General features: G+C 39.5%; 1 protein-coding gene across 1 annotated transcript in view; it reads left to right on the top strand.

Moving 5' to 3' along the window:
• Positions 1-15,733, top strand: part of SUCLG1 (succinate-CoA ligase, alpha subunit) — a 35,292-nt gene extending 19,559 nt beyond the window's left edge. The window contains exons 2-9 of the mRNA XM_009882552.1: positions 7,973-8,076; positions 8,979-9,095; positions 9,614-9,825; positions 9,914-9,972; positions 12,290-12,373; positions 13,010-13,161; positions 13,675-13,863; positions 14,582-15,733. Coding sequence (XP_009880854.1) covers positions 7,973-8,076; positions 8,979-9,095; positions 9,614-9,825; positions 9,914-9,972; positions 12,290-12,373; positions 13,010-13,161; positions 13,675-13,863; positions 14,582-14,608 — 944 coding nt within the window. The 3' untranslated portion in view covers positions 14,609-15,733. The remainder of the gene's footprint in view (positions 1-7,972; positions 8,077-8,978; positions 9,096-9,613; positions 9,826-9,913; positions 9,973-12,289; positions 12,374-13,009; positions 13,162-13,674; positions 13,864-14,581) is intronic.
• Positions 15,734-18,441: the final 2,708 nt, after the last annotated feature.

Here is an 18,441-nt window from a genome sequence, read left to right as displayed (position 1 = left end):
GATGCGTCCTCTGGGCGCGGGGGTGCGGCCAGCAAACCCCTCTCCCGGGTCTCGGTCTGCTGGTGGATCTGGGTCTCCTCAGCCTCAGTGCGGAAGGCCCAAGGCGGGTGTCGGAGGGCTGTTCTCCGGAGCCGGCTGTCACTCTTCTAGGGGGTTGGGTGAAGGGAAGGCAGAGGCAGGCTCTTCTCGGAGGCGCCCGGTAGTATAGGGCAGGGGGCACACGTGGCTGCAAGAAAAACTGTTTTTAAAAGTGAGGGAAAGGTTTTCGCATTGAGGGTGGCCAGCCGCAGGTATGGGGGACCGGAAAGGTGGTTCTCTCCGGAAATAACAAAAACTTGTCAAGGCACAGAGGAAGCTGGTAGAGTTGGATCTAGTCACTTCCAGTGGTGGTTTTGAGTAGAGACCTCTTGAGGTCCCTAAATTGTCCTGTGATTTCAACACAAGTTGCTAAAGTTGTTCTTTATTGTCAAGAGTAAGAATATTAGCCTTTAATTATGGAGAACATGAGCAGTCTGAGACTAATACTTCAGCTTGAAAGTTTTTATATGTGATGTTCTGAAGAGCACAATAAAAAACAAAGTGCTTTTTTTTCCAGGTTGTTTTTATTGTGCAGTTAATGCTGCATCCTCTACTGAAATCAGTATGTGTATGCGTAGGTGTAAGAGCCATTTCTTGGAATCTAAATGAGGAATTGCTGCATTAGTCTTGATTCTTGTAGCTGAGAATAAGTAGACAAACTTAAATCTACCTTGCTTCACTGCATGCAAAGATTTTTTTTTGTCTCAGTGTGGTGGTAACTTGCAGGTCAGGGTCTCATAATACGATCCCACAACATTTTAAGCTGGTCTGAGTTGTTCCTGTGGCACGCTTACTGTCCCCTCAGGTATCCATTCCTGCCTCTTGTGCTCCATGAGCAGAAAACTGTAATTTCTTACTGTACTGTTAATTTTTGCCAGTTCAGCTCTTTGAGTTGGCTCCTCTGAGTCCAATGAGAATTGGTTCTGGTGGAGGGGAACAAATGGGAATGTAGCAACTCAAATTTAACTTAATTTATACTCCCAGCAAAGCTACTCTTGGGTGTAGTTTTATCTGTTAAAACCCCACGTTGTTCCCTTTGCAAATAACAGTAAGAGATTCAGGGAAGAGTGCTTAAAATGATTTTTGGGGGTAGAGGGGAAGAAGTGGTCTAAGTTGCTCAAGAAGTGTAGTGTTTGCAGCAGTTCGTGAAGACTTTAAAAAAACTCCTGTGAGACAAAATAGTTCTTAATTGGAAACCTTTCTTTGTTTGGTTTGATACTCTACAAAATGTTAAAAGACTGCTGAAACCTTAAATTTGGACTTTGTACATATATTTTCACTAACAAATAATTAACATCTGCTCTTGGTGATTTAAAATCATGAGTTTCTAGCGTGTTCTGTTGCAAAACAGGGGCAATTCCTATTTTTTTGGTGCATGCAGTAAACATGCAGGGTGTGTATCTGTAAGGTGCAGTTCAGGAAGTTGTGAAAACATTGTATGAAATATGTCAATGAATGGGAAGTGCTTGCTCAAAGGTCAGCTCAGGGTGCTGTTTGTATATGGACAGAGTCAAGAAAGACCTACGCTGGTCTATACTACACTTTGACGAGAGTCTTTGTAGGCACCTTAACTGAGGGTAAGGGCTCTTATGTTCTGGGTGCGTTATAAGGCTTTGTAGAGCTCTTAGATTAAAAGATTACAGTAAATGATGTGAATAACCCTGGCAAAGAGTTGCTGCAGAAATAACAATCCAAACTGAAGAATTAATTAGTTGTTTTTATGTAAACAGTGTGGGGGGAGGAAAACGCCCAAACCATCTTCTTAGTGGAGTATACATGGGGAAAAACAGTTTGCCTTCCAAGAAATAATTGATTTGTGCTGAGAGGAATGGGCCTGTTTCCCCTTGGGCTTGCAGATTCACTGGGATACTTCACTCTGTTTCAGCTTCATAAATTCAGGAGAAAGCTTTTCTTTCAGATGCCATCGCATCTCCCGTGACCCCCTGTGGCCGGTAATGTCTGTTGCAATGAGTGGGGATTTTTGATTAGGAAAGAGTTTTTTGAAAGGACTGAAATTTTTCTGAATGTCACTTGCCTATTAGTCCAAGTTTTGTTTTAATGTGGTAGGTGTAGCATAGTCATTGCATCTGTCCTTTACAGGTTGATTAATTTACTTAATTCCTCAACTCCTGTGCCATGTTCGTAGATTGGGGTTTCCATAATTAACAGGAATTTGGCAAGGGAAGGGTGAGACAAGAGAGGCTGGGAAGCAATACCTACAAATCCTTCTCTTGAGTGCATAATCCTCTTTCAAACCAGAGTAAGATATTTTGAGCAGTCCCTCAGTAGCATGAAAACTTCTTTGTCATCTTCTCAGTAGCATGAAAACTTCTTTGTCATCTTCTTGTAATGCAACTGATACCTTTAAGGGTGAATGTTGTAGATGTGTTTGGGAAGAGGAGAGAATTGTCCAAATCTAATTGTGTGTGTGAATATGTACATATGGCCTGATAATGAAGACTAAAACCTAAATAAAGGACTGGGAAGGGAAACTGCATGTGGAATATTCTTGTTAATATCAAGTGTCTAGTTAGTAAACTCTGAAATTTGCTGCAGCACTTTGGTCTTTGCCATTTTTTTAAGTGTCTGTACTCTTCTGTAATGTAAGAAGCTGTTCAGAACTGTTTCTGTTCTGTTTAGACTATGCTTTTGTAGGCAGAGGAAAGTGAAGGGAGATGGTCATAAAACTGCAAATTAAACAACATGTACAGAATATTGAAAGGATTTCTCAGTAACAAACTGAAGGACTGTAACTGATGGAAAATAAGGGGGGGTGGTGAGAGAGAGAAAAAAAACCCAACTTTTTAGCATTTTGTCTAGTGCTTTTTGTACCTCAGTTCTTCCCTGATGTTCTCTCGCACCTCAGTTCTTCCCCAAGTTCCCCTTGCACTGACCTCCATTTTCCCCATTTGTATTGGAACCTGTATGATTTCTAAGGCTTTCTTCTTGCCTTATGTAGGTGATAGAAAGGAATTAATATCTTCCTTCGCTCCCAAGTTCTCTGGCTATTTGGAGGGAGAACTTAATTTATTACTTGTCAGTCTTCTGGCAATGTAGGTGTCTGCTCAAGTCCTTCTGGAAAGGAATCTCTACTGTTTCACCACGCTTTTGTATTGGGCTCATTTTGTGAGCAGCCTCAGATGCTACCTCAGCTTCCAAACTTTCTTTTCTTTTTGTCTGGGATAAATGTGGGCAAGATGGAGGCATACTGACTTGGATTCCTGTTCGTAGGTCTAGGGAATCTTGCAAGAAGTCCTGAAAATAACAAGTATTCAACTTTCTGAAGTTTGAGTGAGGAAGAGATTTAGCCCTCTGTATTTGTACTCTCAGCTGGCTCACACAACACAAATAAGCTGGGCAAATGTAGCTTGGGTTAGATTATTTTAAATGAGTTTTGTGGTTGGGAGATGTTGCTGCTCAATGAGTGCCTGAAAGCTCAATGTAAACAATATTTACATTTGATGTGTGCTTTAACATTCCTTGCAAAGGGGTCAGTTTTCTTTTTAACATGTAAATTCATGTTTGGGCTTCATGATAAATAATAGTGTGTATTTCTATAAAGGCTTTTTAATTGTAATACACAAGTGAGCTTAAAGTCCTGCTCAAGGCTGCAGATTCTAAGTTTTCTTTAAGAAGTAAGTGTAGCTGGGTTTTCCTGTTACTTGGACTACAGCGAGTTCTGGGTTTGGCTGGGTCTTGTTCCTCTGGAAACTACCAGCAGTATGTGTGTTAGAGGCAATTCTGTCCTTTAGTTTCTATTAAGGTTTCTTTACTGTAAAAAAAAAAAAAAAACCACCAAAAACCAAAAACCCACAAAAAAACAAACCCCAAACTGATGTTTTATATACAGGCTTATACCCCTCTGCTAAAATTTAGATCTTGCTTTTCAAATCTGTCCTGGGACAGCGGGGTTTTGGTATTTGAGTACTTTTCATAGCTACTTGATTGTCCTGTACTCTGGACTAAAATAGCCTCTTGCCGCAGTACGTCTCTCTTTAGCTATGTAGAAGCTAAAGTACTGGAAATCCAAAATAAATGTGTCTTGTTATTTGCATAACTTTTTTTTTAAACCACAAAGTATGCAGAACAGGTATGGGGCAGAAGTGAAAGGGATTGCCTGGGAAAGATTATCCAGTTTCTTATTTTATTTTTAATACTCTTTTCTAAAGGTCTGCTACAGGCCTTTGTTGGACCCAGTAATGTTATGTTAGAACTCTGATTTGGCAAAATACAGCATTTCCACTGTGCTTTTGCAAGATTTGGATTTGGTAAAGCTTGTTCTTATGCTCTAGGGCTTCTTCTGGAGCCTGCACCTTTGTAACTCGGCATGTAATTTAGACGTGTGCATTAAAATAGCATCACCAATGAGTTCAGCTTTTACTGTTTCGCAGCTGAATCCTGGTAACTGGAAGAGCAAAGTTTTATTCCCACCCCCCACCCCCATCTTCTTGAAGAAACATGCATATACGCTCGGGCACCCTAATTTGTGCTAGTAAAAGCAATTGGCTGAACAGGCATTGGAAGTTGTGAAGCAGTATGAGCTAGTGAATGAAGGTCCTGGGTGGAAACTGAGACTTGGGTTCTATTTCTGACTCTTACCTGCTGTGAACTTAGGCATACCATTTCAATTTTCCACCTGTTTCCTTCTCATCTTATAGCTGTCTATTTCAATCTATCTGTATCAATATCTATTTAAATTGCCAGCTGTTTGCACCCAGGACGTGCTGTTTGTGCCACGTATAGCAGAACCTCATCTTGATCGGTGCCCCTGCTGCTCCTATTGTGCAGGTAACTGGGGGCAAAATTCCCTGCTTTAGACAAGGCCATGGGGAGAAATATGGAACTCTATCATGTCAGTTTAAAAACACTAAAAAACTCACAAACACCCAGCCCAGAAAGTGCATAGTGATTTATTTATTTATTTAATGCAAAACATATCGTTCCCTAGACATGTGCCGGTGCTATGCTGCCTCTCTCTGAAGACAGCAAATGGTTCAAGCCTATAACCAGGCTTTTTTGAACCAGCTGTATTTTCTCTGAGCCAGGGCTCTTCAGTAATGTAAGAAGCACATGTAGTTTTCAAGAGTAAATCCATACAAAGCTTGGAATTTAAGCTGTGTTTTAAGTTATCGGTGCCTACATTTTTTTTTTTGGGGGGGGGGGGGGCTTTGATCGATTGGAAAATGCTCAAAAGCTTCTTATCCTTGAAAAATATATCTATATCGTCTTCACAAAACTGAGAATGGACAAACTTAAGCTTTCAAAACCATTTTTGTGCAAGGTTATAAATATCTGAAAATAGATATGGAATGGACAGCTGAACTGGGACTGTAGAATTGCTTTTATGGTATACAGAAAGGAGTGAGTTTATCAAAATATATATATTTTTTTTTTAAATACTGAAATTTCTTAGTGTGCACTGTGTGCCTGACAAGCAGCACACTCTTATTTTGCAGTTTGCAGGCAGATTTGTCAGTGTTGTAGCACAAAGAATACGTGTAACACTTAGATTTAAATTAGTTTAGTGTTGCCTGTTTATTCTTTACCCTTGCAGGCCCATCAGAGGGCTTTCAAAATGTGCACTCCTCTACTTCTCCCAGCCCCAACTGTTCCTCACAAGGCATTGCTGGTGGTAGATCATGACTGTGGCAGCTTCTTCACAGGGAGGTCATCCTCTGCATTTCTCAGGATTGGGTTTCACCCAGTCGTATCCTGTGCCTGTGAGGGATTGCCCAAATGGCTGAGATGAGGTAGGCCGATGCCCTGCTATCCTAACCAGCAGCCCAGCTGTTTCTTTGTTTATTTTGTCTCTCCTGTGCTGGAGGCAGGCTGCTGTTCGCCAGTTGTGCGTTTGTCTGACTTGGTGTTGCAGCAGCGCTGGTGCAGCTCTGCAGGGTGTTGCAGCCTTGCCTAGGCAGGCTAAGCTGTTGGCCAAGTACAAAGACCATACTGTGCAGTCTTCTGTAGCTCTGGCACTGAACAGCAAGACTTTTCTCTACCCTTGCACGGACAGCCTCTTAACGGTGTTCATTAAATCTTTGCTTCAGACTTATTTTGTCCGTTACTGCTTTGTATTTCTTCTAGGCATAACAAGTTCTGTAAGATTCTGTGAGTATTTGTAGATAAAGACATGATTGAGGTTAAAACCCTGACGGTCAGTAAGCGGACATGCACTTTTACCACTTTTCTTACAAGTTTACTGCATGCTAGTCTGTATGTTTCTCTTTAAAATCTAGCTGAATGTTGGTCTGAAGATGAGGTGCTGCCACGGCTCCTTAGAGAATGACAGGAGGTGGTTGAAGTCTTGTGTTTCTGTCAGCACTTTTTAAGAACAAAGGACTTTAGATTTAGCAATAGCGCTGATGTTGGTAGGCTTCCTCTGGCATGGTTTTATTTTTGTTCTCACTTTTTTTGAATAGAAGTAAAGCATACAAGCAGTGTATCACGAAAATTTAGTTGGCAAAAGTACTTGTGGAAGACTCCTGTGTAGCTCTGTGATAGAAATGTGTATATACATGGATCTTAAATTTCTGCACTTTTTTACTACCCTGTAGAAATTGTGTTATTACAAGATGCTAATAATGCATCTTAATAAATTCTGTGCATTAGCAGTTTAAGTTGAAGAATATCTTCTTCCTTTTTCGCGCTTAATGGCTTTAACTTCCTTCCTACAAATGGGGAAAAAAATAAATCCCTCCCTTGTTCAGGAATACCTGAGTACATATGTGGAACAGTCCAGGGACCATGATTCAGAATCTTTTACTTTTATTTCAACTTTACATTTTACTTACTCAAATCTTAAGTGGTAAAGTTTTAGAAGAGCTGAAGAGGTATACAGTAACATACTGGTGTCAGTTTCTGTGTTAGAATTGTACCTTCCAATGTTCACTCTAAGAACAAAATACTTTTTTTTAATCTAAAATGCTTGGAGGAAGTAGATCGGTTCTGATCCCCTCAAAACTCTGGTATTTGAAAAAGCATATGGCAATGAATATAGGGAATGCATGCATCCTTCCTATACCAGGAGACCGTTTTTTCCTCCTCATCTCAAGCTTTCTTGCGTGGTAAGGTTCTGTGTGGGGGTTTTTTGTGTGTGTTTTTTTTTTTTTTTAAATCACTTGATGTCAACATATGTTTCCCTTCAGCACGTATGCCATCATTCTCCTGTCTTTTTGATACCAGCATGCACTGTGCTGTTTTTCTGTAGTTGTGTTGTTTTTGTTTTTTTCTGGACAAGAGTAGTGACAACTAAATTGAAAATGGTTCAAGTGGAGTATCCGGAGAGTTTTATTTCACCGCGAGCTCAAATGCATTTCAAACAGTGATGTCTAAGCTCTCGTAAGTGGGCATCTGTTGGAAAAAGGTCTCTTGCTGCATGTCTTGCTTGGCATTAGGCTTCTGCTGGGCTGAGGGACCCTCGACCTCATCAGTATCTCTCATTGTCTAGTATGGACTGTGCAATGTTCACAGGTGTAACGTTGTACCAGCCTCTGGGATATTGGGATTTTAGTTCTGCTTTGTCACTTTGCAAAAGTTCTTAGAGGACAGATGTGTTCATTTGCAAATGGGAATAGTGGTTAAGACATTGTTTCTGTCTGTTGTTTGTTGGGACTGGAGTTCTGATATTAACTACTGAATATGAGAAATACGTAACCTGATTCCTAACAAACTGAGTAATCAAAATGATAGGTAGAGTGAACAACGGGTGTTTAATATCTTAGAATAACAATCTTAAAACTTTCTGAGCTGCTTTTTAAAACATTAACTACTGTATCAATTCATCTTTTGATGTAAGCATTAATGTATATACAGTTATTTGATAGGATGTTTTTTGACTTAAGAGTGTAAAAAAGCTGTGGATTAATGGCTTGCTCTCTGTTATTTCTTTCTGTAGTGCAACAGAATGGAGTACGACACTGTTCCTACTCAGCATCAAGGAAAAACCTGTATATTAACAAAAATACAAAGGTTATCTGTCAAGGTTTTACAGGCAAACAGGTATGTGTATGAACTGTTTCTTCTGTCACCCTTTCAGTTCAGAAATTTAGTTGGTCAAAAACCATAATAACCTATAAAAGGTGTTATATACTGGCTTTGCCTGTGTTGATAGAAAGCTGGATTTCATGATCAGGAAGGTTCCTTCAGCACTGTAGTTTCCTTTCGTTGGTCCAAATAGACTTTTTTTTTTTTCCCTCTTAAATTCAGTAGACTAGATAATTTTTTTCCACTTGTGCACAAGCTTAAAACTTGGTTTTAAGTCAACTCTATTATATTACTCTTGATTTTTGTTGTTGATTTTTTGGTCTTAAGCATTTTTATTGTGTAGACCTGAAGGGGTTTCTTTGTAAAGGGAAATTTGCAAAAAAACTACAAAAACCTTACCATTTTAGAAGTGCTTCTTTCACAAATGCCTTTGAATGTCAATGCCTGTGAATTAAATTTCTGTTTTTATTTCAGGATACTTAATATTTTTTTCACATGCACTCTTTCACACATTTGCCAGGGGAGAAGACTGCTTTTGCTGAAACTATCAGCTAGTCATGGATGAGAATGCTAATTTCTTGTATTTCATTACAGCGTTTGTCATCTGCCAGACCTGATGTGCAAAATAAAATGTGGCTGCTGTGTCTGCAGGTGTATTAGCAACACATGACAAAATATCCTTTAGTGTGCATCCACAGCTCTCTGATTTAAAAGAAAAAGCATAGCATATTCTAAATCCATTTAAAACATATTGATGCACTCTTCAAAATAGCTGATGTAGTGAAAATTTCCCTTCTCATTGTAAATTTACGTGTCATAAATTACCTTCAGAATTATAGATAACATCGACTTCTTTTTTTGTTCATTTCATTTGCTATTACATGCCTTCTAACTTTTTTTTTTTTTTCCTCTCATAGGGCACCTTTCACAGCCAGCAGGCATTGGACTATGGCACCAATCTAGTTGGAGGAATTTCTCCAGGGAAAGGGGGAAAAACTCATCTGGGTCTGCCTGTGTTTAATTCTGTGAAGGAGGTAATTTGCAGCAATCACTGGAGGGCAGACAATTTAATGCTGCTGAAGGGCTCCTTGTTTCATTGCTCACACTGAGGAGACACACATTTGAGCCATGGATGTCACTGTGCAAGGAGTGAAATAGAAGCTTTGTAAAAGAGGGAACATTCAGTGTGATCAAGCATGAGTTTGGCTTCCACTGTGAAGTTCACAGAGTCTGGATACACTTACTTTATGCATGCAACTAGTTTCTGATTGTTTCTGGTGTGTATGATGGATTTTTAGCAAACTATTATCTAAGGGTATTTATAATGGGTGTTCATGGGACAGATCCTTTCCAGACAGTGTTTGGTTCTCAGTTCCCTAGTTGTGCTGGATGTGTCCTATCTTCAGTGAATTTAATACTTGCTTTGATTATATAAATTAAGACATATCCATTTCACATGCCTGTGAATGGACGTATTTTAAATGACTAGTTTTCAAATGTTCTCTTTGGCCGCACTAAATGCTCGGTGTCTTTCTTATTATGTCTGTTGTAGGCCAAAGAACAAACTGGTGCTTCTGCCACTGTTATATATGTACCTCCTCCGTTTGCTGCTGCTGCGATCAATGAAGCAATTGATGCAGAAATGCCCTTGGTTGTATGCATTACTGAAGGTATTCCCCAGCAGGACATGGTTCGGGTTAAACACAGACTGGTTCGACAGGCTAAGACTCGACTAGTGGGCCCAAACTGCCCTGGAGTCATCAATGTAAGTGACTTCTGGATTTGCTCCAAGGCTGAACCATTCTTAGTGATGGTTTGAATGTTCCATCTGACTTCTCCCACTCTTTCCTTTTCCTGGAGAATGTAAAATTGGTATCATGCCTGGTCACATTCACAAGAAGGGAAGAATTGGTGAGTTTTTGAATATTTATGCATCATCTAAAACTAAAGTTTGGTACGCTGCTGTTTGTATTCATGAGGCTAGTCACATCCTGCCCTGAAGACAGTTGTCATGTTGTATAAACAGCTTGTCTGTCCTTCAGTTTGTAAATTGACTTTGCCATTGTCAATCCTGAAGGCCAAAATCAGTCAGTCTACCATAGCAGGCACTGAATACTGATGGTAGAGGCAAAGCAATTGGAAGTTTCCTTAGGTAATGTGATTGACTTAGTTTCCTTAACACTGTCCTGTGAGGATACCTCCATTTATCTTTGGATTTGAGAGCACTAAACTCTCCAACACTGTTCCTTCCAACAACTTGGCTCCCGAGGACTAGGATCCTACACCTATAGTGAGCTCAGTATTATAGCAAAGAGGAGAAGAGATTACAGGCAAATTTATAATATTTTAGACAACTATACCATGGTGAGTGGAAATGACAAATATACCTGCTTCTCAGGCAGCAGAATTAAGGTCAGAAAGGCAGCAACTTGTTCATAATCATATGTTAGTTACACACCCTGTTGCATGCAAGTCTCTTGTCCTGACTTCTATTGGTTCCTTGTTCCAAACTGTACAAATTACGACTTGGTTGTTTTTAAAATATTGCCATTTAGGAGCTATAAAGAAAATTCTTCCAAAATATGAATTTGTACTTAAATAGAACTTCAGAAACGTTGTAGACAGCATATGCTGCTGCTGTCTGTCAGCGGGGTAACCAGTTTAACTTGAGCATAGTACCCTTTGCAACTTAACTGGGTTTTTTTGATGAAAAGCATGCTTACTGTGGGAAAATCTATTCAGTGCTCTTGAACTACGTGGACTCTGCAGTTTTTCTAACACGAAAAACTATCTCCGCTACTTAACCATTTCTGACTTGGGAATAAGCTGTACTTAGTGAATGCTGGTGGAGGTGTTAGCACCTCCAGCTTTCAGAAGTACCTATAAACCTGGAATTGAAAAATCAGATGACTGCAATTATGACCCTTGTTGATACCATCAGGAAATTGCTCTATGACTGTAAAAGGTAGCATTAACCAATGTTGCCCTGAGCTCCCTTCCCGAATTACAGTTCTGTTAAGATTTTCTAAATATCTACAAGAAACGTCTTGTGCTCACAAGATATTAGAATCTGAATGCAAGGCACATCAAGTGCAAAAGAATATTTTAAATCCTGAATCCAGTTGCCCCACCATTCCTGAAAACTTTTTCAATGGTGATCCAAGGATCAGGGAATAAAAATGTAGCTTTGCCATCCTCCCAGCTTCATCTAACACTATGACCTTTGGTGATGTGCTGCCCAGCTTTCTATTACTGTGAGGCATCCAAGAATCATTTGATAATTTTGGGATGCAAGCTATAAAAATAGCCACAGTCTTTGGACCTTTATCTGTAGCTTCTCTGAGGCAATCTGATCTTAATAGTAAACAGGAAGCCCTTTGCAAACACAGCAAGAAAAAAAACCTTTGCTAGCAGACATCTGTGCTGTCCGACAGTATAAAGAGTTGATGAAACTAAAGTTCTTAGTCTAGTGGTGTATTTTTTTCCTCTGTTCATTCAATATACTTATTATATTCCTTGTTAGATAGCTTGAAGTAGATGGAAGATCATGTCTATTTTTCCTAGAAACCTTCCCTCTTGTAGCATTAACAGAAATCTTGACTTAGAAAAATGAACAAAACCCCCATGCAAATATTTTACCCCTGATCTAGGTTCTGTATTACGTTCCATCCTGAATTTAAAACTAGGATTGTGGGTGGCTCTAGTAGTATTGTAATGGAAATGCTGAGTGTGTATTGTAGAGCAGTGAGGTGCAGCAACAGATACCTTAATAGCGATAACTTGCATTTGTGCAGCTTATTTCTGTTCTGGAGGATCTCATATACCTGACCATACTGGAGATGATTAATATGAAATTCTTTTGTTAACTGTTGAGCTGCAGCTCAAATTCAGTGCATCAGCTACTTGCATGCAAGAGCAGAAGTATAATCTTCTGTTTTGTTTTTAGTTTTCTTTCATGATAAAGCTGTAGCATGCGGAATGCTGTCTCAGCCAATATTACTGACTTGCTGGGTACATTTAGTCTGTTGATAATTCAGTGTCAAGAAACAACCAACCAAGAAGTAATACAGATAGAATCTTATATACAGTTTACATGTTTTGGCAAGGATAGCTGGAAAATCTGGCATCTACTGTTCGGTTTATTAAGGTGATTTTCCTGGATAGAGCTGCCTCTAGTCTTGTGCTTAGCTATGTTAGTGTTAAGTTTATTTCCTTTTCTTTCCTAAAGGTATTGTGTCAAGATCTGGAACGCTGACATATGAAGCTGTTCATCAAACAACGCAAGTTGGATTGGGGCAGTCTTTCTGTGTTGGTAGGTTTCCTCAGAAACAGCCTATTGCACCTATACTAATCTGCTTTTTCTTTACAAGAAGAAATCCGAAGTAATTTCTTTTTGCAAGAAATTGCTGAATGGCAATTATGTTGAGAAATGAGATCCTTGTGTGCTGTGAAGAGTATAACCCTTCTCTATTTTCATTTCCACATCAGATTAATAAAGGCCTAAAAACCAGCTTTGAACAGAAAACTGCCAGAAAATATGATGTCAATTTGGAAACAAATTTTCTGAAGAAGTTTAATATTATAAAGGGGTAGGGCATGTTTAGGCATTTAGTTGGGTGTGTTAAGTAAATTCAGTTTTCTTACAGCAAGATTCTAGAGCTGGGGTCTCAGTCCTGCTGTGTCTTATACGGAGCCTCTCTATAAGGCATAATATTTTGCTTATGGTTTGAAAGGTGATTATTCAGATATCAAAGCTTTCTGTGAGTTGTGGCTGAGATACTTGGAGCAGGAATTTGTGATGCTCTGACTTGGGAAGGGCCTTCAGAGCTGCCCCTCTCATGAGCCTTTGGGAATACTCTTCATGCTGAAATTTACTTTGAAACTTTTATTGTAAATGCAGTATCATTATATTGAGTTAGTCATCTTTGTTGTTATATTTTTTTTTCAGGAATTGGAGGTGATCCCTTCAACGGAACTAATTTTATTGACTGCCTTGATGTCTTCTTGAAGGATCCTCATACTGAGGGGATCATATTGATTGGGGAAATTGGAGGAAATGCTGAAGAAGATGCAGCAGCATTCTTGAAAGAAAATAATACTGTAAGTCCTAAACAGCTTGCTTCCAGACACCTTAGTGTAGTAGTAACCACCTTCTTTTGTCAGTTAGCCATCTTTTGCAATGTCAAGGAAAACTCGATTCGATCTCTAATCTCTAGTTACAAAAAAACCAAACAGTCATACTTTTATCAAGGAGAAAGAGTTGAATTTAGGAGCTTTATCCAGATTAAATCTAACTGGAGAGCAATGTCGACTTTATATTTTTTTTAGTTCTGTAATGGTATTTATAGTGAACATTCTGTTTTTTGTAATATACACAGCTCTGTAGAGAGATGTTTTAAAGTTTGATTACTTCTGGTTTATGATGCTTATGAGGAGAGAAAGTATTCCACACTCTTCAGACTCTTGGTTCTGTGTTGCCTGAGGTTTCTAGCTGTTTAGTATCTTTGCCTGGCTAGTTGATATTTTAAAAAGGAAAAGTGAAAATACGCCATCTGGAATTGCTTTTCATCTCACTCACCCTCACGTAACACAGTACCGTTTCTTTCTTCACAGGGTCCAAATGCCAAGCCGGTAGTGTCATTCATAGCTGGTCTGACTGCTCCTCCAGGCAGGCGGATGGGTCATGCTGGAGCAATCATTGCTGGGGGAAAGGGTGGAGCTAAAGAGAAGATAGCTGCGCTTCAGAGCGCTGGTGTTGTTGTCAGCATGTCTCCTGCTCAGCTCGGTAGCACCATCTACAAGGTTCGTTGCTTGGAAATTGGTATACATGCTTATCCAGAGCAAGAAACTACTTTTGAGGGAATACAAGTTGGGAGTATGTCTCTTAGCCCAAATATTTTGTTGCTCTGAACTTGGTTAAACGTAAGAACTGCATTGACTGAACAAGCTGCAGTTATTACTTAGAGAATAGCGCACGTAATTTTATGTAGTGTTGCCTTTATAGAATAGTAAACATAACAAAATAGAGAAGAGATTACATTTTGCTTTCAAGTGCAGCAACTTATTGAGTTGTGTTTTCTGGATGCAAAGAACCTGAATTAATTTAAAATCTGAAAACATTCTTTCAAAGTAGGGTACTCGAGGAAGGAAAGCCTGGGTGTATAGGTCTATTTATTTAAAGTACTAATTCAGAATTACGGTTGAATGCATACAGCTGAAAAACTTAGTAGGATTATTTGCATTTTTCTTAATTCATATCCAAAAAAAGGCATTGCTTCATAGCTAGAGGAAATGCATAATTCAGCTGTGATACGTGGTCTTTCGTAGCTGGTTTGTTCAGGTGAGGTGGGAGAGTACTTACCGTTCTTTCCTTTAACTTGCACGCATTACACATTTTATATTTTAATTTTTAATTCCGAAAATCAGATTTGCTAAGATAAATACAAAGTAATCTAAAGTAAAATAGTAATAGAAGCCTTTTCTTTTTTTCCCACATGTAATGTTTGTGTGCTATTTGCAGGAGTTTGAGAAAAGGAAATTGCTGTAAGAGAAGACACTTTGGAATACTGTCTCCAAAACATCAGTGCAGCACCTGGCTTCCGCTTATCTTTTGTCTGCTAATCTTCAGTTGCCCAAATGACTGACACTGGTCTTTGAATTTGACTTGGAAGCCATAAACCTCCTGGCTAAACCTGTTTTGATGTCTCCTTGGTTCAGACATGATCACCTCATTGTAAATCACAACAAATTAATAAATCTACTACTAAATCTGATTCATCTTTTGAATTCCTGAAGCAGAGCCATTTCTTCAACCGTCACAAACAAAATAATCAATCAGCCCTGAAGGTCTGAATCTTTTGTAACTTAAGCACTGCCCATTTTAAGGTAAAGTCGCTTATAGAGATGCTTTTAAGGATCAAGGCACTGACTTTATGCACATATCACACTTTGCTTTATTTTTAAAAAATCCAATCTTACTTGTTCGTTGCTGGCAAGTACGTTTGTTTGAACAATAGGCCAAAGTTTCCGTCCATTAAACCAAAGCTGCTGGATCTGAAGGGGTTGCTTGTTGATCCACGTAGCTGGATATGCCTGAAGTCCAGACTTCCTTTTCAAGGCTGATGAGCCATGCACAGCGTAGTCCTCTACTGGCAAACAGTTCTGTTCATTGTGTGGAGAGATGGAATTTTTATTCATGAAAGTGAAGCTAATTTCCTGTGCAAATATATATTCAAAATTGTCTGTAACTATGAAAATGATTTGGTCTTTAGCTTACATTACCTTAATTTCCTCTTTACCTTAACTAGGATTGCATTGCTTGTGTGTTCTGAAATCCTCATAACATTGGGACGTAATGGAGGAGAATTATTATTCACTGGAAAAGAATGTAATAAGGTATCTTTCTTGTTAACCACTCCCAGCACTGTAATGGAAAGCCCTTTTTGTACTTTGGAAATAGCCCAAGCACTGTGCCTATAAGTGAGCGTTACAAGTTTTATCGGGATGGACTAAACCCAAGATTGCTTTCTTTATATAGAAGACTGAAAATTCATGTAACCTGGCACTTGTCTAAAGCTAACCTTGTGTTCCATAAAGGTGCTGTTACAAAAACTCGTGTCGTTACTTGTTTAAAACTGGTCTTAGTTTTCTTACTCAAATGCCGGTGGAATTTCTCTTCCTTATGCAAGCAGTGAGCAGGTGTCTTGATGCTGACGTTTACAGTTCCTAGAGTTAATGCATAAAGGGACAGGTCATATCTCCGCTGCACTGAATGTGTATTAATATGTTTCGTACATGGTCAGGCATCAGTCAGATGATATAGGCCTTAGGACACAGAGACCAGATGCTATATTATTCACCTTGGTATGATTTACTAAAATGAACCTGACATCCTGTCACTAGATGGCTGAAAGCAGTATTGAGTGGTAAATCATTTGAAAAGCCTATGACAACAGATAGGAATTTTCTTACTAGATCTGTGCAGTTTTCTGGTGGTGCCTGATTTCATCAGGAGTGAAGACCAAATGGTGCCCTTTAACTAGAGAAATGCCAGTGCTAACATGTCTCAGTCTGTGTAAAAGTTCAATTCTTCACCAGTGAATGTCAGGATATTGCAGCCTGTCTTCTTATGAGCCTGCTAATCAAAGTAACTCATCGTAGTGGTGGACTTCTCCACAACACGGATTTTGGAATGGGTAATGCTTCTCGATGAACTACCTGAATTTCATCATTGCCACCAGTTTTATAACAGATGACCTGCCAGGACAATTGAGGTGTAGTAAGTTTCCTGCTAGGGATTGCTCCGTGGAAGCTCTGTAGAGGCACCAGCTGTTTTAGAAGACAGCCCTAAACCCCAATGACCATTGTCCCCTGAGAAAGTGTTTCCTCATACCTTGACATTTGAGGATGGGTTTACAAATGCTACCTTGATTCTAACGTTTGCAGCAGTCATCCGTTGCTGCACCTTAGCAGCTGCCTGCTTCTGTTCAAACCTGGGGCAGCAGTCTGTACTAACCTGGAACTGAGCATCACCTAAGGATGGGGAAGAAACTTGACCTTGTCTGATAGAAAGGCTTAGTTTTTGCAGTTTTCTTTTGCCGCCTAAAAGTGAGCACTTGACAAGTATCTTCAGAGCCTCTTACATTGCTAATGACAGTGTCTCTTTGGAAAACATATTCACATCTGTTTAATACCATGTGTACTTGTGAATAAATACTTCGAGTAATCTGATCTGGAAAATTGTTCATTTATTTTTTTTTAAGCGCAAAACTTTAGTGGTGGAGCCTTAAGTCTGTTGTTACTTTATGACTTAGTAGTTTTTATGTGCAAGAGAAACATTGCTAATGTTACTGTTTAAGTTCTCATTAAGTTTTATGAACTAGTCCTTCTTTTAACTTCATCTAGACTTGACAATGGTGTCTGTCCATAAATCACTTGTGCTTTTGAGGGATAAATTCTAGATGTTCATTTTGGTTGGGGGAATTCATTGCCACACTGATTTTTCTTGAACGAAGAGAAAAGGATGCGGATCTGCTATGCTTTTTTTCCTCTTACTGGGTAATATTTGTCTATGAGTGATACCTAATACTCTCAGTAGTACGTGCTCCTTGAGTTTGATGTTAATAATTTCTTTTGAGGTTGATTTAGAGATCTGTCATGTCTAATGAACTGAGCTTGTTGGGGTTTTTAGAATGTACTAATGCCTGATTTTTTTTTTTTCTTCTGTATTTATGCTGTTTTCCAGGATGAATGTTTTGTTATGTAATATTCTGGGGGAAGACAGGTAAGTACTCTCTGTACCTTTGTACTTAAAATGATGCCCTGACTTGGGATTCTAGCAAGGAGATTTCTTAAGATTCACTTTATTAACACCAATGAAAAGAAAAACCCAACCCAAAAAGCATTGGTGCTAATTCATTTGGTCAAATAAGGTCTGCTATGTGCACTGGAGTTGGAGAGGGAGGGAGAGGCTGGTGAAAGATGGTCCAGTGTCAAGATGTTCTTAAAACTACATGGGATTATTGAGATGATTGGGGGTGGATTTCTCAATAGTTATTGTCATAGTTTCTGAGGTTCACCACAGTTCTTCAAGCTGTCCCGTTTTTGGGATGTGCTATTCTTCATCCTCTTGCTTGCTTGATTCCTTTTGTGGTAGATTGAAATTCCACAGGGCTAATTAAAATCATTTATATGCTGTATTGAGATGCTCTAGGTGGTTTTAAGCGAATGGAAGATGTAACTTAATTCTTTGCAGATTAAACGGTAGATACCAAGCTTTAAGGTGAGGAGAGGAGCACTCACTAACAGGCCTCTCCTGTGGCCAGTGGATTAGAGGCTGTACTCTGGCAGAAGGCTGCTAATTAGGTAGACTGACAGTACCTACGAAGTCACTGTTGTCCTTCAGCCTGGGGCAGTGGCTGACCTCTGCTCAGATTTGGGCACTGGTCCCCAGCAGGTCTAGGGATTGGATCCCCTGGTAGCAACCAAGTGAGGGGTGGGGGCAGAGCAAATTGGGCCGGGAAGTGCCAGGATCTGAGCCCTGAGAGACATAATAGTGGTTTCAGGAAGAGCCTTAGGGGCTGGCTTCTGTGCTGATAGCTTCAAAGTGGTAGCTGACTTGTGATGCCCAAAGAATAAGCTCTTAATTGTGTTAAAACTGTGGAATTAAGTGTTACCTGCGCTCACGTAATCGTTTGCTCGGTTTACCATCACCTTTGCTCTCCCTTTCCCAGTGGCTGTCACTGATCAGGATTAAATTAAAACTTTCTGTAAGAGCGGCTATGTGCAAGTCTGGTAGTACAGGCAGGAGGCTGCTGGTGATTTCTGAAGGCAAAGATAGGAGAAGTTGTGCTGCCGTGGACACCTGGCAGGTAGGAGATT

This window comes from Charadrius vociferus, unplaced genomic scaffold (genome assembly GCF_000708025.1).
Source record: "Charadrius vociferus isolate BGI_N301 unplaced genomic scaffold, ASM70802v2 scaffold213, whole genome shotgun sequence".
Lineage (NCBI taxonomy): Eukaryota > Metazoa > Chordata > Aves > Charadriiformes > Charadriidae > Charadrius > Charadrius vociferus.
Note: the sequence above shows the minus strand (reverse complement) of the source record. Positions and strands in the feature narration are given on the sequence as shown.